The sequence below is a fragment of the Aethalodelphis obliquidens genome, unplaced genomic scaffold, assembly GCF_003676395.1.
Source record: "Aethalodelphis obliquidens isolate GAN/ISIS:26980383/991018 unplaced genomic scaffold, ASM367639v1 scaffold23, whole genome shotgun sequence".
Classification (NCBI taxonomy): domain Eukaryota; kingdom Metazoa; phylum Chordata; class Mammalia; order Artiodactyla; family Delphinidae; genus Aethalodelphis; species Aethalodelphis obliquidens.
In genome coordinates, this window is record NW_020837967.1 from 22,493,666 (window position 1) to 22,516,842 (window position 23,177).

Consider the following 23,177-nt stretch of genomic DNA (forward strand, 5'->3'; position numbering starts at 1 on the left):
CCTAAAAGCCACTTCCAATGACTACCTTTCCCTCCATCCCAAAGGTAACTTCTATCTTAACTCCTAATACCACAGGTACCACAGGTTAGTTTATCTGTTTTTGAAAGTTTTATAAAGGGAAATCAAATTATCTATTATCTGTCTACCTACCTATCTATCTAATTTGTATCTGGCTCCTTTTATTCCAAAGTATGATTCATTCATGTTTTTCTGGTTAGCTGTAGTTCATTCATTTCCGTTTCTATATTTCATTTCATTTTATGAATTTATTGTAAAGTATTTTACGAATTCATCATTTTATGAATATATCACACTTTATTCATCAGTTCTACTCTTTGTTTTTAAATGGGCAAAATATTTTAATAGGCATTTCACAAAGAAGATCAACAAATAGCAAACAAGCACATAAAAATATGCTGAACAGGGCTTCCCTGGTGGCGCAGTGGTTGAGAGTCTGCCTGCCGATGCAGGGGACACAGGTTCGTGCCCCGGTCCGGGAGGATCCCACATGCCGTGGAGCAGCTGGGCCTGTGAGCCATGGCCACTTAGCCTGCGCATCCGAAGCCTGTGCTCCGCAACGGGAGAGGCCACAGCAGTGAGAGGCCTGCGTACCACAAAAAAAAAAAAAATGCTGAACATTATTGGTCATCAGAAAAATGTAAGCTAAATCACAATGTGATACTACTACATACCCACAAGAGTGGTTAAATTTTTTTTTTTTGTTTTGTTTTTTTTAAGTTAATTTTTATTGGAGTATAGTTTCTTTACAATGTTGTGTTAGGTTCTGCTGTCCAGCAAAGTGAATCAGCTATACGTATACATCATCAGTTCTGCTCTTAATGGCCATTTCAGTTTCCAGTTTTTGCTGCTGTGAATATCCTGGAACATGTCTCTTGGTGCCCATGTGCAAACATGTCAGTTGGTTAAATGTGTAGGAGTAGAACTGATGGGTCACAAGATGTTCAAGTACTCAGATGTAACTGACAGTGTCAGTTCTTCAAAGAGAGTATACTAATTTAGACTTCCACCAGCAGAGAACGAGCGGTCTTCGTGTTCCTCATCCTCAGCAGCACTTGCATTTTTTTTTTTTTGCGGTACACGGCCTCTCACCGTTGCGGCCTCTCCCGTTGCGGAGCGCAGGCTCCGGACGCGCAGGCTCAGCGGCCATGGCTCACGGGCCCAGCCGCTCTGCGGCATGTGGGATCTTCCCGGACCAGGGCACGAACCCGCGTCCCCTGCATCGGCAGGCGGACTCTCAGCCACTGCACCACCAGTGAAGACCAGCACTTGCATTTTAAGTCTTTTTATTTTAACCATTCTGGTGAGTATATTCTTGAATTGCATTGTAGTTTTCAATTGCATTTCCCCAATAATTAATGAGATTGAGCATATTTTTCATCTTGCCCATTTTTTCTAATGTCTTGCTTATCTTTAAAAATTGATTTGGAAGAATTATTTGTATATTCAGATTTCAAGCCCTTTTTTGATTATATGTATTGCAAATACCTTTTCACTCTGTGACTTCGTACTCGTTTTTTTTTTTTCGCGGTACGCGGGCCCCTCACCGCTGTGGCCTCTCCCATTGCGGAGCACAGGTTCCAGACGCGCAGGCCCAGTGGCCATGGCTCACGGGCCCAGCCACCCCGCGACACGTGGGATCCTCCCACACCGGGGCACAAACCCACGTCCGCGGCATCGGCAGGCAGACTCCCAACCACTGCGCCACCAGGGAAGCCCATGTGACTTCGTACTCTTAATCGTATCTTTTTTTTTTTTTTTTTTTTTTTTTTGCGGTTCTCGGGCCTCTCACTGTTGTGGCCTCTCCCGTTGCGGGGCAACAGGCTCCGGACGCGCAGGCTCAGCGGCCATAGCTCACGGGCCCAGCTGCTCCGCGGCATGTGGGATCTTCCTGGACCGGGGCACGAACCCATGTCCCCTGCATCGGCAGGCGGACTCTCAACCACTGCGCCACCAGGGAAGCCCTTAATCGTATCTTTTGATGGAGAGTAGCTCTTAATTTTAAGAGTCCAATTTCTTTTCTTTATGGATAGTTCTTTTGGTTACTTGTTTGAGATGATTTTGTCATATTGTGAATCTGAACCTTGAGGTCCTGAAGATACTCTCCTATATTATATTTTGGAGGCTATATTATTTTGCCACTCTCTTTTAGATTCACAATCCACCTGGAACTAATTTTTGTATATGTTGTGCAGTAGGGAATCAAGCGTTTTTTCCCAAATCATATCTAATGAACTGAGTACCATTTATTAAAAAGCCTGTCTTTGCCACATTTATTTGCAGTGCTGTCTTTGTTATAAATCAGATGTGGGTATACCTGGTCTATTCTGAGCTTTCTTTTCTGTACTGCCTACTTCTCTATTCCTGTGCCAACACCACACTGTCTTAATTCTTGTAGCTTTATAATAGCTCTTTATATCCAGAAAAGTAAACATTCCTATCTTTTCTTCTAGAAATGATTGCACTTGGTATCCTCATATTCATTTTTTAAATTTTTTTTACATCTTTATTGGAGTATAATTGCTTTACAATGGTGTGTTAGTTTCTGCTTTGTAACAAAGTGAATCAGTTATACATATACATATGTTCCCATATCTCTTCACTCGTGCGTCTCCCTCCCTCCCACCCTCCCTATCCCACCCCTCCAGGCGGTCACAAAGCACCGAGCTGATATACCTGTGCTATCCGGCTGCTTCCCACTAGCTATCTACCTTACGTTTGTTAGTGTATATATGTCCATGCCTCTCTCTCGCTTTGTCACAGCTCACCCTTCCCCCTCCCCATATCCTCAAGTCCGTTCTCCAGTAGGCCTGTGTCTTTATTCCTGTCTTACCCCTAGGTTCGTCATGACATTTTTTTTTCTTAAATTCCATATATGTGTTAGCATACGGTATTTGTCTTTCTGTCTGACTTACTTCACTCTGTATGACAGACTCTAGGTCTATCCACATCATTACAAATAGCTCAATTTCGTTTCTTTTTATGGCTGAGTAATATTCCATTGTATATATGTGCCACATCTTCTTTATCCATTCATCTGATGATGGACACTTAGGTTGTTTCCATCTCTGGGCTATTGTAAATAGAGCTGCAATGAACATTTTGGTACATGACTCTTTTTGAATTTTGGTTTTCTCACAGTATATGCCCAGTAGTGGGATTGCTGGGTCATATGGTAGTTCTATTTGTAGCTTTTTAAGAAACCTCCATACTGTTCTCCATAGTGGCTGAACCAATTCACATTCCCACCAGCAGTGCAAGAGGGTTCCCTTTTCTCCACACCTCTCCAGCATTTATTATTTCTAGATTTTTTGATGATGGCCATTCTGACTGGTGTGAGATGATATCTCATTGTAGTTTTGATTTGCATTTCTCTAATGATTAGTGATGTTGAGCATTCTTTCATGTGTTTGTTGGCAGTCTGTATATCTTCTTTGGAGAAATGTCTATTTAGGTCTTCTGCCCATTTTTGGATTTGGTTGTTTGTTTTTTTGTTATTGAGCTGCATGAGCTGCTTGTAAATTTTGGAGATTAATCCTTTGTCAGTTGCTTCACTTGCAAATATTTTCTCCCATTCTGAGTGTTGTCTTTTGGCCTTCTTTATGGTTTCCTTTGCTGTGAAAAAGCTTTGAAGTTTCATTAGGTCCCATTTGTTTATTTTTGTTTTTATTTCCATTTCTCTAGGAGGTGGGTCAAAAAGGATCTTGCTGTGATTTATGTCATAGAGTGTTCTGCCTATGTTTTCCTCTAAGAGTTTGATAGTTTCTGGCTTACATTTAGGTCTTTAATCCATTTTGAGCTTATTTTTGTGTATGGTGTTAGGGAGTGATCTAATCTCATACTTTTACATGTACCTGTCCAGTTTTCCCAGCACCACTTATTGAAGAGGCTGTCCTTTCTCCACTGTAAATTCCTGCCTCCTTTATCAAAGATAAGGTGACTATATGTGCGTGGGTTTATCTCTGGGCTTTCTATCCTGTTCCATTGATCTATCTTTCTGTTTTTGTGCCAGTACCATACTGTCTTGATTACTGTAGCTTTGTAGTGTAGTCTGAAGTCAGGGAGCCTGATTCCTCCAGCTCCGTTTTTCATTCTCAAGATTGCTTTGGATATTCGGGGTCTTTTGTGTTTCCATACAAATTGTGAAATTTTTTGTTCTACTTCTGTGAAAAATGCCTTTGGTAATTTGATAGGGATTGCATTGAATCTATAGATTGCTTTGGGTAGTAGAGTCATTTTCACAATGTTGATTCTTCCAATCCAAGAACATGGTATATCTCTCCATCTATTTGTATCATCTTTAATTTCTTTCATCAGTGTCTTATAATTTTCTGAGTACAGGTCTTTTGTCTCCTTAGGTAGGTTTATTCCTAGATATTTTATTCTTTTTGTTGCAATGGTAAATGGGAGTGTTTTCTTGATTTCACTTTCAGATTTTTCATCATTAGTGTATAGGAATGCAAGAGATTTCTGTCCATTAATTTTGTATCCTGCTACTTTACCAAATTTATTGATTATCCCTAGTAGTTTTCTGGTAGCATCTTTAGGATTCTCTATGTATAGTATCATGTCATCTGCAAACAGTGACAGCTTTACTTCTTCTTTTCCGATTTGGATTCCTTTTATTTCCTTTTGTTCTCTGATTGCTGTGGCTAAAACTTCCATAACTATGTTGAATAAGAGTGGTGAGAGTGGGCAGCCTTGTCTTGTTCCTGATCTTAGTGGAAATGCTTTCAGTTTTTCACCATTGAGGATGATGTTGGCTGTGGGCTTGTCATATATGGCCTTTATTATGTTGAGGAAAGTTCCGTCTATGCCTACTTTCTGCAGGGTTATTATCATAAATCGGTGTTGAATTTTGTCAAAAGCTTTCTCTGCATCTATTGAGATGATCATATGGTTTTCTCCTTCAATTTGTTAATATGGTTTATCACATTGATAGATTTGCATATATTGAAGAATCCTTGCATTCCTGGAATAAACCCCACTTGATCATGGTGTATGATCCTTTTAATGTGCTATAAGATTCTGTCTGCTAGTATTTTGTTGAGGATTTTTGCATCTATGTTCATCAATGATATTGGCCTGTAGTTTTCTTTCTTTGTGACATCCTCGTCTGGTTTTGGTATCAAGGTGATGGTGGCCTCGTAGAAGGCATTTGGGAGTGTTCCTCCCTCTGCTATATTTTGGAAGAGTTTGAGAAGGATGGGTGTTAGCTCTTCTCTAAATGTTTGATAGAATTCGCGTGTGAAGCCATCTGGTCCTGGGCTTTTGTTTGTTGGAAGATTTTTAATCACAGTTTCAATTTCAGTGCTTGTGATTGGTCTGTTCATATTTTCTACTTCTTCCTGATTCAGTCTTGGCAGGTTGTGCATTTCTAAGCATTTGTCCATTTCTTCCAGGTTGTCCATTTTATTGGCATAGAGTTGCCTGTAGTAATCTCTCATGATCTTTTGTATTTCTGCAGAGTCAGTTGTTACTTCTCCTTTTTCATTTCTAATTCTATTGATTTGAGTCTTCTCCCTTTTTTTCTTGATGAGTCTGGCTAATGGTTTATCTATTTGGTTTATCTTCTCAAAGAACCAGCTTTTAGTTTATTGATCTTTGCTATTGTTTCCTTCATTTCTTTTTCATTTATTTCTGATCTGAATTTTATGATTTCTTTCCTTCTGCTAACTTTGGGGGTTTTTTCTTCTTCTCCAATTGCTTTAGGTGCAACGTTAGGTTGTTTATTCGAGATGTTTCCTGCTTCTTAATGTGGGCTTGTATTGCTATAAACTTCCTTCTTAGAACTGCTTTTGCTGCATCCCATAGGTTTTGGGTCGTTGTGTCTCCATTGTCATTTGTTTCTAGGTATGTTTTTATTTCCTCTTTGATTTCTTCAGTGATCACTTCATTATTAAGTAGTGTATTGTTTAGCCTCCATGTGTTTGTATTTTTTACAGATCTTTTCCTGTAATTGATATCTAGTCTCATAGCGTTGTGGTCAGAAAAGATACTTGATACAATTTCAATTTCCTTAAATTTACCAAGGCTTGATTTGTGACCCAAGATATGATCTATCCTGGAGAATGTTCCATGAGCATTTGAGAAAAATGTGTATTCTGTTGTTTTTGGATGGAATGTCCTATAAATATCAATTAAGTCCATCTTGTTTAATGTATCATTTAAAGCTTGTGTTTCCTTATTTATTTTCATTTTGGATGATCTGTCCATTCGTGAAAGTGGGGTGTTAAAGTCCCCTACTATGAATGTGTTACTGTCGGTTTCCCCTTTTATGCCTGTTAGTATTTGCCTTATGTATTGAGGTGCTCCTATGTTGGGTGCATAAATATTTACAATTGTTATATCTTCTTCTTGGATCGATCCCTTGATCATTATGTAGTTTCCTTCTTTGTCTCTTCTAATAGTCTTTATTTTAAAGTCTGTTTTGTCTGATATGAGAATTGCTACTCCAGCTTTCTTTTGGTTTCCATTTGCATGGAATATCTTTTTCCATCCCCTTACTATCAGTCTGTATGTGTCTCTAGGTCTGAAGTGGGTCTCTTGTAGACAGCATATATACGGGTCTTGTTTTTGTATCCATTTTGCCAATCTGTGTCTTTTGGTGGGAGCATTTAGTCCATTTACATTTAAGGTAATTATCGATATGTATGTTCCTATTCCCATTTTCTAAATTGTTTTGGGTTCGTTATGATTGGTCTTTTCCTTCCCTTGTGTTTCTTGCCTAGAGAAGTTCCTTTAACATTTGTTGTAAAGCTGGTTTGGTGGTGCTGAACTCTCTCAGCTTTTGCTTGTCTGTAAAGGTTTTAATTTCTCCATCAAATCTGAATGAGATCCTTGCTGGGTAGAGTAATCTTGGTTGCAGGTTTTTCTCCTTCATCACTTTCAGTATGTCCTGCCACTGCCTTCTGGCTTGTAGGGTTTCTGCTGAGAGATCAGCAGTTAACCTTATGGGGATTCCCTTGTGTGTTATTTGTTGTTTTTCCCTTGCTGCTTTTAATATGATTTCTTTGTATTTAATTTTTGACAGTTTGATTAATATGTGTCTTGGCATATTTCTCCTTGGATTTATCCTGTATGGGACTCTCTGTGCTTCCTAGACTTGATTAACTATTTCCTTTCCCATATTAGGGAAGTTTTCAACTATAATCTCTTCAAATATTTTCTCAGTCCCTTTCTGTTTCTCTTCTTCTTCTGGTACCCCGATAATTCGAATGTTGGTGTGTTTAATGTTGTCCCTGAGGTCTCTGAGACTGTCTTCAGTTCTTTTCATTCTTTTTTCTTTATTCTGCTCTGCAGTAGTTATTTCCACCATTTTATCTTCCAGGTCACTTATCCATTCTTCTGCCTCAGGTATTATGCTATTAATCCCTTCTAGAGTATTTTTAATTTCATTTATTGTGTTGTTCATAGTTTCTTGTTTCATCTTTAGTTCTTCTAGGGCCTTGTTAAATGTTTCTTGCATTTTATCTAGTCTATTTCCAAGATTTTGGATCATCTTTACTATCATTATTCTGAATTCTTTTTCAGGAAGACTGCCTATTTCCTCTTCATTTGTTAGGTCTGGTGGGTTTTTACCTTGCTCCTTCATCTGCAGTGTGTTTTTGTGTCTTCTCATTTTGCTTATCTTACTGTGTTTGGGGTCTCCTTTTTGCAGGCTGCAGGTTCGTAGTTCCCGTTGTTTTTGGTGTCTGTCCCCAGTGGCTAAGGTTGGTTCAGTGGGTTGTGTAGGCTTCCTGGTGGAGGGGACTAGTGCCTGTGTTCTGGTGGATGAGGCTGGATCTTGTCTTTCTGGTGGGCAGGTCCACGTCTGGTGGTGTGTTTTGTGGTGTCTGTGGACTTATTATGATTTTAGGCAGCCTCTCTGCTAATGGGTGGGGTTGTGTTCCTGTCTTGCTAGTTGTTTGGCATAGGATGTCCAGCACTGTAGCTTGCTGGTCATTGAGTGAAGCTGGGTGCTGGTGTTGAGATGGAAGTCTCTGGGAGATTTTCGCCGTTTGATATTATGTGGAGCTGGGAGGTGTCTTGTGGACCAGTGTCCTGAAGTTGGCTCTCCCTCCTCAGAGGCACAGCACTGACTCCTGGCTGCAGCACCAAGAGCCTTTCATCCACATGGCTCAGAATAAAAGGGAGAATATGTAGAAAGAAAGAAAGAAAGAAAGAAAGAAAGAGAGAGAGAGAGAGGAGGGAGGGAGGGAGGGAGGGAGGGAGGGAGAGAGAGAGAAAGGAAGGAAGGAAGGGAAGAAAGGAAGAAAGAAAGAAAGAAAAGGAAAGAAAAGAAAGATAAAGTTATTAAAATAAAAAATATTAAGAAAAAAAATTTTTAAGAAAAAAAAAAAATGGACAGAACCCTAGGACAAATTGTGGAAGCAAAGCTATACAGACAAAATCTCACACAGAAGCATACACATACACACTCACAAAAAGAGGAAAAGGGGAAGAAATCATAAATCTTGCTCCCACAGTCCACCTCCTCAATTTGCGATGATTCGTTGTCTATTCAGGTATTCCACAAATGCAGGTACATCAAGTTGACTGTGGAGCTTTAATCCGCTGCTTCTGAGGCTGCTGGGAGAGATTTCCCTTTCTCTTCTTTGTTCTCACATCTCCCGGGGCTCAGCTTTGGATTTGGCCCTCCCTCTGCATGTAGGTCGCCGGAGGGCGTCTGTTCTTCGCTCAGACAGGACGGGGTTAAAGGAGCAGCTGATTTGGTGGCTCTGGCTCACTCAGGCGGGGGGAGGGAGGGGCACGGAGTGCGGGGCGGCCCTGCAGCGGCAGAGGCCAGCATGACGTTGCAGCAGCCTGAGGCGTGCTGTGCGTTCTCCCGGGAAAGTTGTCCCTGGATCCTGGGACCCTGGCGGTGGCGGGCTGCACAGGCTCCCCGGAAGGGTCTCTGGGGTCCGCGCTGTTAGCCGCGGCTCGCGCCCGTCTCTGGAGCTCCTTTAAGCAGCGCTCTTAATCCCCTCTCCTCGCGCACCAGGAAACAAAGAGGGAAGAAAAAGTCTCTTGCCTCTTCGGCAGCTCCAGACTTTTCCCCGGACTCCCTCCCGGCCAGCCATGGCGCACTAACCCCCTGCAGGCTGTGTTCACGCCGCCAACCCCAGTCCTCTCCCTGCACTCCGACCGAAGCCCAAGCCTCAGCTCCCAGCCCCGCCCGCCCCGGCAGGTGAGCAGACAAGCCTCTCGGGCTGGTGAGTGCCGGTCGGCACCGATCCTCTGTGCGGGAATCTCCCCGCTTTGCCCTCCGCACCCCTGTGGCTGTGCTCTCCGCCGCGGCTGCGAAGCTTCCCCCCTCCGCCACCCGCAGTCTCCGCCCGCGAAGGGGCTCCTAGTGTGTGGAAACCTTTCCTCCTTCACAGCTCCCTCCCACTGGTGTGGGTCCTGTCCCTATTCTTTTGTCTCTGTGGGGACTTTCTAGCCTTTTAGGATGTCAGAGGTCTTCTGCCAGCATTCAGTAGGTGTTCTGTAGGAGTTGTTCCATGTGTAGATGTATTTCTGGTATATCTGTGGGGAGGAAGGTGATCTCCGCGTCTTACTTCCGCCATCTTCCCCTCGTCTCTCATGTTCATTTTAGAATCAGCTTGTCATTTTCCACAGAAAAGTTGGAATTTTCATTGAGGTTGTATCAAATTGTATCATTTTTTAAAATCTTATTTTCTAACTCTTTGTTTTTGGTGTGTAGGAATAATTTATCCATTTTGTGGAGATTTTCCCCATTTATAATCATATAGTCTATGAATAATGACAGTGTGTTTTTCTTTCCAATGCTTACACTGTTTATTTCTTTCTATTGCCTTGTTACACTGGCTAGGACCTCCAGTACAGTGTTGAATAGAAATGGTCATAGTGTAACCTTTGTCTTATTCTTGATCTCAGAGGGAAAACTCTTAACATATCACCATTAACATGATGTTTGTCATAGCGTTTTTTGTAGATACCTTAAACAGTTGAAGGAAGTGCTCCAAAGCCGAGCTGGGTTTACCCAGCTCTCTCTTCTTGGAAGACCCAACACTCTAATGTTTGCCCCCCTCACTCTTTGAGCTAGGACTCTCAGAGGCTCTGCTTAGCAGTTGGGTTGGGAGAGATTCCCCATTCCACTATTCCAGGAGCCTACTGTTAACTTTTTATGCACATTTACCAAGCTCTGTCTTTAACTGAAAGCTCTTCCATTGATATGAACCCTTATTACATCTTTAGAAATGGTTCAAAACCTTGTGGGGTTGAGCACCTAAAAAGCTGAAAACCAAGCTTCTAGTCTTTTAGTAAATGTATGTATAATTAATTTAGCACTGCTTTCAAATCTTCAAAGAATTGTGAACAAAGAAAGTACAAAAATTTAATGCTTCTAAATGGTCTTCTGAAAACAGGTTCAAAAGAATATTAATGGTTCCACTAGTATGTTACCTGACCTGCCAGTCTCTTTGGTTCTGACCTGCTTGATCATGGTTGATATTATTGAAAAACTCAGGACATATCCTCTTAGAGGGAGGCAAAAGAGTAAGTATTCTTTTAAATACAAATATTTTTTAAAGTTTCACATATAGTTCACCTTTCTCCCACTCTTGTCTGTTGACATGTTTAATGATATATTTTAAGAGCTAAGATTACAGATAGAAGATTACAAATGAAGATATCCAAATGTAATTGTAGCTATACAGTTATTCTTTTTTGATTTTGATAGTACTGACAAATGGATAAAGTTACTAAATATTTAATACTAAATCTTTAATGTTTATTCTAACATGAAAATTACCTAAGTCAATTATTATAGATTTGTATTTTTAGGAACTCTCTCAAAACCTTAAGTTGAGATGAATAGAGAGTTTAGTCTGCATACCTTTGATACAGGAATTAATATGACTGCTGCAGATACGTCCTAGAGATTTCTGTGTTTTTAATCGTGGATTGTCAAAAAGCTAAAGATCACACTCAAAACCAAGATATGCCACATTCTTCCAAAGGGAGCAGTTGAAACTAAATATTGGTTGGCCTTTAAAAAAACTATTTTGTTAATTGAATATTTTGTTCGGTCAGTCAAAAATCCCCTCAACTTTCATTTAATTTTATGTGATGGTATCTGTGTTTGATTTACAGTATTTGCATGGTATGGTTATTGTATGGCAAAGATTTTGCATTTGAAATGGGTAGGTTTTGTTAATCATTCCCTGACGGAGTGGATGGGAGAAATTGAGTGAGTCACAGGAGAACGCTTTGGGGTAATAGGGCGACTACTACAACCAGGAAGGAAAGCACTAGGCTCATTTCTTATGAGCCATCACGCCTCCAGTCACTCTTGCTCCTCAGATTGAAAAGCAAAACTGAGTTGGAGGCCACCAGGAAGCCTGAGACTCTGAGCTTCATATTTTGCACTTTGCCCTTGGGTGGCAGATGATAGACTGTTAAGTTTAACATAACACAGGTGACAAGGTAGATAAGATGGCAGCCAATGAGTCTGTTGAAGAAAAGGTACTCCCAAGGTACATCTGCCCTCCACAGACAAGTGTATTTGTCTTAAACTGAGGATATTTGGGAATCGCCAAACCCTTTACTACTTCTGTGGACTGCTTAATGACAAGCCCATTTTGAAATTGGACTGTTTTTAATGAGTCTGTATTTTCCATGTTAATCTGAAGTTGCTACGTTTTTAGTGAAAATTCTCTTTTAAAAAATGCACATGTATATTTTTGGGAATCATTTATTGGCGTTTTATATTTTAAGTGATGAGTTGGATTTTTAAAGGGGCATTTTCTTTGTATTCAGAAGTAGTGATGAAAAGAGAATCAAAATAAGAGAACCTCAAGGAAGAAGTCAGTCTTGGGGAGAAGACTCTAGAACATCTTGTTCAATTGCTGCTTCTTAGTTGAAGTGCCTCTTTCTTGAGCTTTTTCTTCTCTGCTCAAACTTAGGAAGGCTAATGTCTGGTTAAATAGCGCCACCGTTTAATAAAATCACACTTTAACATACTAGCATTCATTCAAAATACCTTTGTAAATATTAATTATATGTGTATTTAATTTTTGTGCAAACTTTGAACTCAATTAGTCTCCTATACTCATTTTAACAGGCATACTAATAAAATCAATTGTGTGAATTTTTAACCAATGGGGTATTCTCATTTATCCTCTGGAACGTAAATTAATACATAAACTCATAAACATAATACGTAAATCTGAATATAAGCAAGTATGCTATAAATACGGTTTCACTGCATGTGCTACCTCAGAATCAAAGCAGTAGGGTAAGGGTGTGTGACAGCAAAGTTTAGAATAATTTGTGTCCCTTTAGAAAATGTTGAGAAAGAAGTACATTCTCTTCTTTGCTATCCAGATAGTTTGACATGCATCCATACTAGTCAACTTATAGCAGTTTTCACTTTATACCAGATGAAACTAAGGTACTCTGCAATGCTTGGATTTATGGACACACTTGCACTACCCTACCTTGAAGTACAGTTGATTTACAATGCTGTGTTAATTTCTGCTGTACAGCAAAGGGGTTCAGTTGTACATATATAAACATTCTTTTTTTATATATTATTTTCCATTATGGTTTATTACAGCATATTGAATAGAGTTCCCTGTGCTCTACAGTAGGGCCTTGTTGTTTGTCCGTTCTCTATATAACAGTTTGCATCTGCTCATCCCACGCTCCCAGTCCATCCTCCCCCACACTCCCTCCTAACTATACTGTCTTAATTCCAAGCTACCAAAGTTTGATCTTTGTATAGTTTTTCTTTTTCTAAATTTAAAAATAAAAGTTCTATATTTGACATATGCTTAAAACAATCTTTCGTGGCCCAAAGAATCCTTTCTGCTACTTCATACTACCAGTTGAAATACCTAAGTATCGAGTGATTACCAAGCCGTAACATTTAAGTGGATCATTTCCCATAGACTGGGGCTCACTTGGGAATATTTTTTGGAACACAGATCTCTGAGGCATGGCAATCTCACAGATGCACATAGCACCGAATAGTGTCAAATCCCGGTCATGGGAATAAATAATAAGAATACAATATATAGCCTGCATGTCCCCCACTCTTACTAGTATGTGGGTACAAATGAACACACTTTTACATTTCCATCTGAATTTTGCTAGCTCAGTCCCAACCTGTTAGTGACTGGACCTCCATTTCTCTTCCTCTCCCATATTGTTCTCTCTCCCATGTTTTAATTTTTTTGGCTGCGTTTAGGGTCTTCGTTGCTGCGCGTGCGCTCTCTCTAGTTGCAGCAAGCGGGGGCTACTCTTAGTTGTGGTGTGCGGGCTTCTCATTGTGGTGGCCTCTCATTGCAGAACACGGGCTCCAGTAGTTGTGGCCCGTGGGCTCAGTAGTTGTGGCTCGCAGGCTCTAGAGCGCAGGCTCAGTAGTTGTGGTGCACAGGCTTAGTTGCTCCGTGGCATGTGGGATCTTCCTGGACCAGGGCTCGAACCCATGTCCCCTGCATTGGCAGGCGGATTCTTAACCACTGTGCCACCAGGGAAGCCCCTCTCTCCCACTTTTAAATGAGACCCTATATGGGTCTCCCGTGGTCTCATTTGTTGGTCTAGACTGTTGAATATCCTCTTGCCCCTACTTTCCTCTCAGCTGTCTTTCTCATGTTCAAACAACTTCGTGTGCTATTTTCCCACCACCCCTGCTCGACTCTGCTCCAAACACCCTTAGTTACTGCTGTTTCTTGCCTCTGGGATATTGCTTGATGTTCTGCTGGTGTTTTGAATTGATTACCTTTCCCCTGCCATTGGAGTATTGACTTCCCTCCCCTGAGTTCTACGTTCCTAGAGAAGTCCCACACAGAGTCATGGAATAGCTATTTTCACTTAGAAACACAACGCTTTTATCCCCAGAATGTATATGGAATCACAGACTGTCTGGGCTTTAATGATTTCAAGTAATGGCCATTCAATCCACTGGAAACCACTGTTTCCTCTCCTGCCACTAGATGTTATGGCTGATTCTGGTAGAGCTAGACTCCTTCTTCTTTGGGAGTGGCTTTTTTTCTGAGGAGCCTCATAGTTTGTCCTTACATCAGCCTCACCTTTATTGTCTGAACCCCAAATCATGGTCACCGTTAGATTCTCCTCCCTGCCCCCACCAAGATTCCTTAACTCCCATATAAACCAGTGACTGCAGACAGACATATAAGGGAGTCTGTGGTTAGGAAGTGAGTTTTCAGTTCTCCCTGCAGGACTTATTAGAGTAGCATGAACCCAGCTTGGGCACCATATTACAAAGCGGTATAATAGCGTATCGTGGTTAAAGTACTGTAGGGCCCCAGGTGACGGCAAACTTCATTTTATCTAAGGTGCTGGAGGTCAGAAAAGACTAAGGGGAATACCTGGAATTTGTACGAGTTTGTAGGCAGACATGGTGAAGAAAGCTTTCTCCACAGAAGGAAGGTTGGGTCTCTAGAAACTCAGGTGTCCATGTAATAAGCGGGCATGTTTGGGAGGCAAAAATAACTTCGGCTGCATTTCTCACCCTGAGTAGGCAAACCTAGCGCTGGAACGGAAGTTGCCTTCTCTTTTTTTTGTGGTACGCAGGCCTCTCACTGTTGTGGCCTCTCCCGTTGCGGAGCACAGGCTCCGGAGTGCAGGCTCAGCGACCACGTCTCATGGGCCCAGCTCCTCCGCGGCATGTGGGATCTTCCCGGACCGGGCCACGAACTCATGTGCCCTGCATCGGCAGGCGGACTCTCAACCACTGCGCCACCAGGGAATCCCCTGGAAGTTGCCTTCTTAAGACCAGCTACTGTTTGCTTTTCAAATAGTCAATTTGGAAACCTCCAAAGCTGTAAAGATCTTCTGGAGGTGGGGAGAGCAGGAGGGGGAGGCTGAACTGGGGTCTCTGGATGCCCCAATTCCTACTTCAACCAGAGAAACACAGCTTTTGTTTGTTTAGGAGTTAGCGTTTTATGTAAGATTTCATTGGAAAAAGTGCTTCTTCTAAATGTCTGCAAATCAATGTAGGACCTCATTTAGAGTTGTTGGCTGTACCTATATCCAGCCAATTCTCAGCATCTCCAGCCATTAGTCCCATGATGACACCGCACAGTCTAGAAAAAAATGTGACCCCCTCCAAGGTCTTGTGATCGTTGCTGCTCTGGGGGATGAGACGATGCAACGCAATCCAATCCCATCTAATACAGTGCAATTCAGCTTTGCAGACAGAGCTGGATCATCCCGGTGGAGTACACACAGGTTTGAGGCCCAACACATACAAAAACCAGATAACATTTTTAACATTCCACTTTTGAATTTTTAAAATTTCCCATGTTTTCTGTTTCTCCAAAATAACACATATTTATTTAAGGATTATCAAATAGACATAAACAAAAAAGAAGAAAATGGAAATCAACCAGAGTTCTACACACTAGAGATCTATAACTGATAGCATCTTGATGGGTGTTCTTAAGAAAACCTACTTTATAACTTTTTTTTCCTCAACAATGTGTGGTGGGTATCATTCTTGTTAAAAAATGGTGGATATTGGGCTTCCCTGGTGGCGCAGTGGTTGAGAGTCTGCCTGCCGATGCAGGGGACACGGGTTCGTGCCCTGGTCCGGGAAGATCCCACATGCCGCGAAGCGGCTGGGCCCGTGAGCCATGGCCGGTGAGCCTGCGCGTCTGGAGCCTGTGCTCCGCGACGGGAGAGGCCACAGCAGTGAGAGGCCCGCGTACCGCAAAAAAAAAAAGGTGGAGATTATTCTTGTTATTACATCTTCTACTGCATCATTTGTTGGCTGAAAAATATTTCCATGTATTAAGGAGCCATGACTTATTAACTTATTGTTGGACAACTAGATTTTCCCCCTAGTTTTGAGCTATTGTAAACACGACTGTTAATGACTTGTTCGGAAGTGAGAAGGGTTGAGAAGAAAAGGACAAGGATGTGGTTAAAATGAGTAAGGTGGTGTTTGTTTGAGTTGGGCAGGGGAAACAAGCCAGGTTAGAGGACACAAGTGTGGATGGTGCAGGGGTCTGTGTTTACAGGGACCCTGTGCTGTGTATGGGAGCCATCAGCCACTGTACGAGGTAACTAGCCAAGCAGAGGCTGGGGACAGAGTTAACTGCTGCTGGGCGGCAGCCGAATGGTGTCAGGATGATGACCATAGACAGTGTCCTCAGAAGACCCTGAGCATCCGCACATGCCCAGACTCCTTGGCAACAGCGCTTGCCAGAAGAAAGGCACAATTATGGACTGGCTGCTCATGAGGACAAACACAGAGGGGGTCGCAGGGGGTTGTACCAAGGGGGTGGCAAGATGGTTTGGCTATATTAGGGCTATCTGCATAGTCAGACGTGACTGGCTAGAAGTGAGATGGACAGGCTGTTTGAGTAGAAACCATCATAGCTCTGCAGAGGAGGCGGTTTCCGTCAACACATCAGGAACAGGTGCAGCGTAAGGTTTTCAACTAAATCTGCTCTCAGTGGCCCTACTCCAGTTCCTTCCGTGTAGCCTCAGAGACTTGAACCAAGTGCTGCAGGGACTTTGGCAGCACAGATGAATTTTTCTTTAGGTGAAATGCCTCCGTGTGCGACCTCGGGCTCAAAGGATATGCAAGGTTTTAAGGCTGGCACCTGTAATTTTTTTTAAGTTCTCCAAGCAATTCTGATGCCCACCTTGATTGAGAGCCTTTAATTATACATTAGGAACTGAGACAAAAAACAAGTTAAAAGCCGAGAGATGAAATCCAAATTCCTAAAGGAACCTCCTTTCCAGATTTCCTTGGAATGGAACTCATCACTCTGTAACCAAATAGAATGTAAGAGACGTCACAGAAGGTAAAAGAAAAAAAAAGGGGGAGACACTACTTTTCTCTGAATAAAATGAATGGCGTTTTGAGTCCCCCTTTGCTTCTTTTTCAGAAAAAGCTTATCATACAATCTGAGCCCAGTATGTGAGCTGGGTTTCCATAAGTGTTTTGCAATGTGGTTAGAGAGTACGTGTGAGGAACACTGTGTTTGCGGCCATGCCAAGAAGGGGGAGGATTTCCTTTTAAACCCTCCCTTTGCTATTTAGAAGAAGGAAGTTTCAGGAAAGTATGTCAGCTCTAGGATTTTTTCCCCTTCTCAAGAAGCAAGTAGCCATTTACCGGACTGGGAGTGAGAGAAGGGTAGAATTTCTGATTTATACCTTCTACAGAGGGACCAGCTGTCAGGATTAGGACAGTGTAGACCGAGCCAGAAACTGGACTGCAGTGGGTCCCTGTGTCAAAAGGCATGGGGCATCAGGTGCTGCCAGAACTGAGTTAGGACTCCCTTTAATTAGGACAGCTTTCCACGATTGTAACAATTTGGCATTTAATTGTTAATTTTTTCCTAGGGAGGTAATAAAATGTGTGAACAATTTTAATACATAAAGTGAGATTTTTGAGAATTGCAAGATATTTTCAAAATAAATATTTTCGAGGACTCTAAGAGTAAGGGAACCTAAAGAATTCAGCATGCATTACTTTATAATAGCAACAAAATTTTATGGCTCCAGCAAGAAATTAAAGGCATAAGTCACTGATTTTCAGTATCTTGATTTCCTTGCATAGGATTGAAGAGAGTGACACAGGTTGTTGAGCTGATGGCCAGACAGCCTTTTGTTTGCATCGTGTATACATCAGTGGTAGGGTCCAGTGCATAGGGACACCAGTTTGCTCAGACTCTGCTTTCACAGGTGATTTTAGGCCCCCAAGTCCCCCCTTTTCAGGTGGGATGGATGTTCTAAAGCAGCGGTCCCCAACCTTTTTGGCACCAGGGACCGGTTTCGTGGAAGACAATTTTTCCACGGCCCCATGGGGGGCGGCAGATGAAGCTTCCCTCGCTCGCCCGCCGCTCCCCTCCTGCTGTGCGGCCCGGTTCCTAACAGGCCGAGGACCTGTACCCGTCTGTGGCCCGGCTGCTGGGGACCCCTGCTCCAAAGTATGCTTCCTATGAACTCACAAACGCTTTCTTCTGGGAACCACGCATCGGCGCTTTCATCCCCTGCCTGGTGCCTCCTACTGCCGCCAGTGCCCGGGAGGCTTTTGAATCCCTTGAGCCACCCCTGGCACCCCTGGGGATGCCGGCCCGAGTCCAGGGACTGTGCAGGCGCTGTGCCGCGCATGCGCGCACTCTGCTGGGCCCACAGCCAGCGGTCTTCCCTTACCGTTGAGCTGCACGGTCCCCAGGCTGCGCTGCCAGGAGCTCCAAATGCCTTTCAGGGATTCTTTACCAAATCAGTCCGTGGTCTCGCTTAAAGGGCTCCATCTAGCACCCAGGCCAAAGGACAGTCTGTGCAGGATTCCCAAGTCTTCCTGTGATGGGAGGGGATTGAGAGCATGGGGGCCGGGGTTGGGGGGAGGGCGGGTATTATTCAGCCTGGCTTTGACGCTTTGGCTTACCTGCCTTAGTGCAGATTTTTTTTTTTTCCTCCAGAATGCGCATGGCTCCATCATGCTCATAGTCTCCGGAACAGGAATTCCTCCCATCTTTTATGCAGCAAATCTTTATGGAGGATCTGTTCCATACCAGACACTCCACTAGGCTCTGGGAGTGAAGTGATGGGTGAAAACAAGCAGAGCCCCCATTGCATGGAGCTCACTGTCTAGTGGGTGTGGTACCACGTTTCTGAAGGACACTAACAAATACCTATGATTAAAACTGAGGTAAGGGCTCGGAAGGCCACAGATCAGGCTCATTCCCACATGTGTCCATTTTTGTCACCCTCATTGGGCTCACACTGGGGATTCTAGCTCTGGTCTATATCCAAGCACTTAACTAGTAGAGGAATTTCAAACCACTTAGAAATCTAGAATTATTTATTGTATATATTAATGCATATTATATATAATATACTTATTACATTGTTAGCATAATTCATATTATCATTATTATAGTATACATACTATATTAATATAAATGTAGAAAAATAAGTTTTCTACTTATGTACTGTAAATTAAATTACATTCTCTCAAGAACAAATACTATATGCTAAACACATACATATGAAATCTACACACAAAAAAAATGGTTCTGAAGAACCTAGGGGCAGGACAGGAACAGAGACGCAGACGTAGAGAATGGACTTGAGGACACAGGGAGGGGGAAGGGTAAGCTGGGACGAAGTGAGAGAGTGGCATGAACATATATACACTACCAAATGTAAAATAGATAGCTAGTGGGAAGCAGCCGCATAGCACAGGGATATCAGCTCAGTGCTTTGTGACCACCTAGAGGGTGGGATAGGGAGGGTGGGAGGGAGATGCAAGAGGGAGGAGATATGGGGATAGATGTATACGTATAGCTGATTCACTTTGTTATACAGCAGAAACTAACACGACAATGTAAAGCAATTATACTCCAATAAAGATGTTTAAAAAAAGGGAAAAAAATAAATTAAAAAAATTAATTAATTACATTCTCTGATATAAACACATATCAAAGAGGAGAAGGACCAGAATATCCCAAATGAAAAGGTGAAGATTAGAAAATGAAGAAAGTTTTCTCAACCTTAACAAATGGAATTTTTAAGAATCGATAATATTGTCAGTTTTTAGCAATTCGTGTCCAGTATTAGAGGGAAAGATGGTCTTTAAACTACGAAGCCTTCCTGCCGTGTCCTCAGACAAAAGAATTCCCTTAGAATTTCACATTGCCTAAAATTCAGAAATGAATTTATTTCTTGTCAGATTTATGCAATGCCTAGCAGGGAACTGGAACTGAATCTGAGGGCTTTTGAATTTACCAGATCACAATACAATGCCTTTTGTAAAGAAAGTTGTCACAATTGTCTCACAACTGAGAATGTATGCCCAAGAAGTCTTGCAGAACTGATGATAGGTTGAATTCATTAGTATTATTAATTATTATTATTTGATGAAACCGTGCATACAGTTTTGAGCACAGAGAGTAGTACGCTGGTCAGTGTTTAAACAACCGTCTCTCCGGGTGGGGGTGGTGGGGAAGCCCTGATTTGTAGCATTTGCCAATTTTTTTCCGGGGTGAATACTCTCACAGTGACCAATTTACAGATACCAAGGTGGTATCGCTGAGCACTGATCATGGAGTTGAGAAGAGGTACACATGGCTATCAGCTGGTGCAAGCTGTCTCTGCCTGTGCAGAGGGTATATCTGTGCAGTAGCATATTTCTTTGTGAATAGGCAAATCTAAGAATTAAAGAATTAGTCTCTGTTAGTTTGACACTATGTCTCCAAAGTTTTGACCTCCCCTGATATATGGGATACTGGGTAGCAGTGTAACTATAACCAAAGTTTAACTGTAATCACTGTTTACTGCATTCTATTTTCTATTCTCTTCTAATTCATTTAAAACAATTATTTAATGCACATAGGGCTGTTTCTCTGTGTCACGCACTATTTTAAATGCTTTACAAATGTTGACTCAATCCTTCATCATAACCATGCTGGGAGGTCGGCGCGGGGTTTCGTCATTATTACTTGGCAGTGACGTTACTTGTCTTCCCAACCTCAGACGTGCTCCTCAAAGGAAACTGTATAGACACAGGTCAGCGAGTTTAGTCAGTGGAGACGGTGAAAATAACAATGTTTGTAATTTGCATTTTAAACACTTAAGAGTATCAAAGTGTTTATTTTAGATGGAGTGTATTTTATTATTTGTGTATTTGTTTTATTTTATTTTTTTAAACATCTTTACTGGAGTATAACTGCTTTACATTGTGTTAGTTTCTGCTGTATAACAAAGTGAATCAGCTATACATCTACATATATCCCCATATCTCCTCCTTCTTGCATCTCCCTCCCACCCTCCCTATCCCACCAATCTAGGTGGTCACAAAGCACCCTGTTGATCTCCCTGTGTTATGCGGCTACTTCCCACTAGCTATTTTACATTTGGTAGTGTACATATGTCCATGCCACTCTCTCACTTTGTCCCAGCTTACCCTTCCCCCTCCCTGTGTCCTCAAGTCCATTCTCTACATCTGCGTCTCTATTCCTGTCCTGCCCCTAGGTTCTTCAGAACCATTATTTATTTTTAGATTCCATATATATGTGTTAACATACAGTATTTGTTTTTCTTCTTCTGACTTACTTCACTTTGTATGACAGACTCTAGGTCCATCCACCTCACTACAAATAACTCAATTTTGTTTCCTTTTATGGCTGAGTGATATTCCATTGTATATATGTGCCACATCTTCTTTATCCATTCATCTGTCGATGGACACTTAGGTTGCTTCCATGTCCTGGCTATTGTAAATAGAGCTGCAGTGAGCATTGTGGTATATGACTTTTTTTGAATTATGGTTTTCTCGGGGTATATGCCCAGGAGTGGAATTGCTGGGTCGTATGGTAGTTCTATTTTTCGTTTTTTAAGGAAACTCCATACTGTTTTCCACAGTGGCTGTATCAATTTACATTCCCACCAACAGTGCAAGAGGGTTCCCTTTTCTCCACACCCACTCCAGCAGTTATTGTTTATAGACTTGTTGATGATGGCCATTCTGACTGGCGTGAGGTGATACCTCATTGTAGTTTTGATTTGCATTTCTCTAATGATTAGTGATGTTAAGCATCCTTTCATGTGTTTGTTGGCAATCCGTATATCTTCTTTGGAGAAATGTCTGTTTAGGTCTTTTGCCCATTTTTGGATTGGGTTGTTTGTGTTTTTGATAGTGAGCTGCTTGTATATTTTAGAGATTAATCTTTTGTCAGTTGTTTCGTTTGCAAATATTTTCTCCCACTCTGAGGGTTGTTGTTTCATCTTGTTTATGGTTTCCTTTCCTGTGCAAAAGCTTTTGAGTTTCATTAGGTCCCATTTGTTTATTTTGGTTTTTTTTCCATTTCTCTAGGAGGTGGGTCAAAAAGATATTGCTGTGATTTATGTCATAGAGTGTTCTGCATATGTTTTCCCCTAAGAGTTTTATAGTATCTGGCCTTACATTTAGGTCTTTAATCCATTTTGAGTTTATTTTTGTGTATGGTGTTAGAGAGTGTTTTAATTTCATTCTTTTACAGCACCACTTATTGAAGAGGTTTTCATTTTCCATTGCATATTCTTGCCTCCTTTATCAAAGATAGGGTGACCATATGTGCATGGATTTATCTCTGGGCTTTCTATCCTGTTCCATTGATCTATATTTCTGTTTTTGTGGCAGTGCCATACTGTCTTGATTACTGTAGCTTTGTAGTATAGTCTGAAGTCAGGGAGCCTGATCCCTCCAGCTCTGTTTTTCTTTCTCAAGATTGCTTTGGCTATTCGGGGTCTTTTGTGTTTCCATACAAATTGTGAAATTTTTGTTCTAGTTCTGTGAAAAATGCCAGTGGTAGTTTGACAGGGATTGCATTGAATCTGTAGATTGCTTTGGGTAGTAGAGTCATTTTCACAGTGTTGATTCTTCCAATCCAAGAACATGGTATATCTCTCCATCTGTTTGTATCATCTTTAATTTCTTTCATCAGTGTCTTATAGTTTTCTGAGTACAGGTCTTTTGTCTGCTTAGGTAGGTTATTCCTAGGTATCTTATTCTTTTTGATGCAATGGTAAATAGGAGTGTTTCCTTAATTTCTCTTTCAGATTTTTCATCATTAGTGTATAGGAATGCAAGAGATTTCGGTGCATTAATTTTGTATCCTGCAACTCTACCAAATTCATTGATTAGTTCTAGTAGTTTTCTGGTATCATCTTTAGGATTCTCTATGTATACTATTATCTCATCTGCAAACAGTGACAGTTTTACTTCTTCTTTTCCAGTTTGGATCCCTTTTATTTCTTTTTTGTGTCTGATTGCTATGTCTAAAACTTCCAAAACTATGTTGAATAATAGTGGTGAGAGTGTGCAACCTTGCCTTTTTCCTGATCTTAGTGGAAATGGTTTCAGTTTTTCACCATTGAGAACGATGTTGGCTGTGGGTTTGTCATATATGGCGTTTATTATGTTGAGGTAAGTTCCCTCTATGCCTACTTTCTAGAGAGTTTTTATCATAAATAGGTGTTGAATTTTGTCAAAAGCTTTTTCTGCATCTCTTGAGATGATCATATGGTTTTTATCCTTCAGTTTGTTAATATGGAGTATCACATTGGTTAATTTGCATATACTGAAGAATCCTTGCATTCCTGTGATAAACCCCACTTGATCACGGTGTATGATCCTTTTAATGTGCTGCTGCATTGTTTGCTAATATTTATTGAGGATTTTTGCATCTATG

The 23,177-nt window shown here is 41.5% G+C and overlaps 1 protein-coding gene across 1 annotated transcript in view; it reads left to right on the forward strand.

The window, feature by feature from the left end:
• The window catches only part of TMEM236 (transmembrane protein 236), a 49,227-nt gene that overhangs the window by 12,901 nt on the left and 13,149 nt on the right, over positions 1-23,177 (forward strand). The window contains exon 3 of the mRNA XM_027121982.1: positions 10,389-10,518. Within this exon, the coding sequence (XP_026977783.1) occupies positions 10,389-10,518 (130 nt within the window). The remainder of the gene's footprint in view (positions 1-10,388; positions 10,519-23,177) is intronic.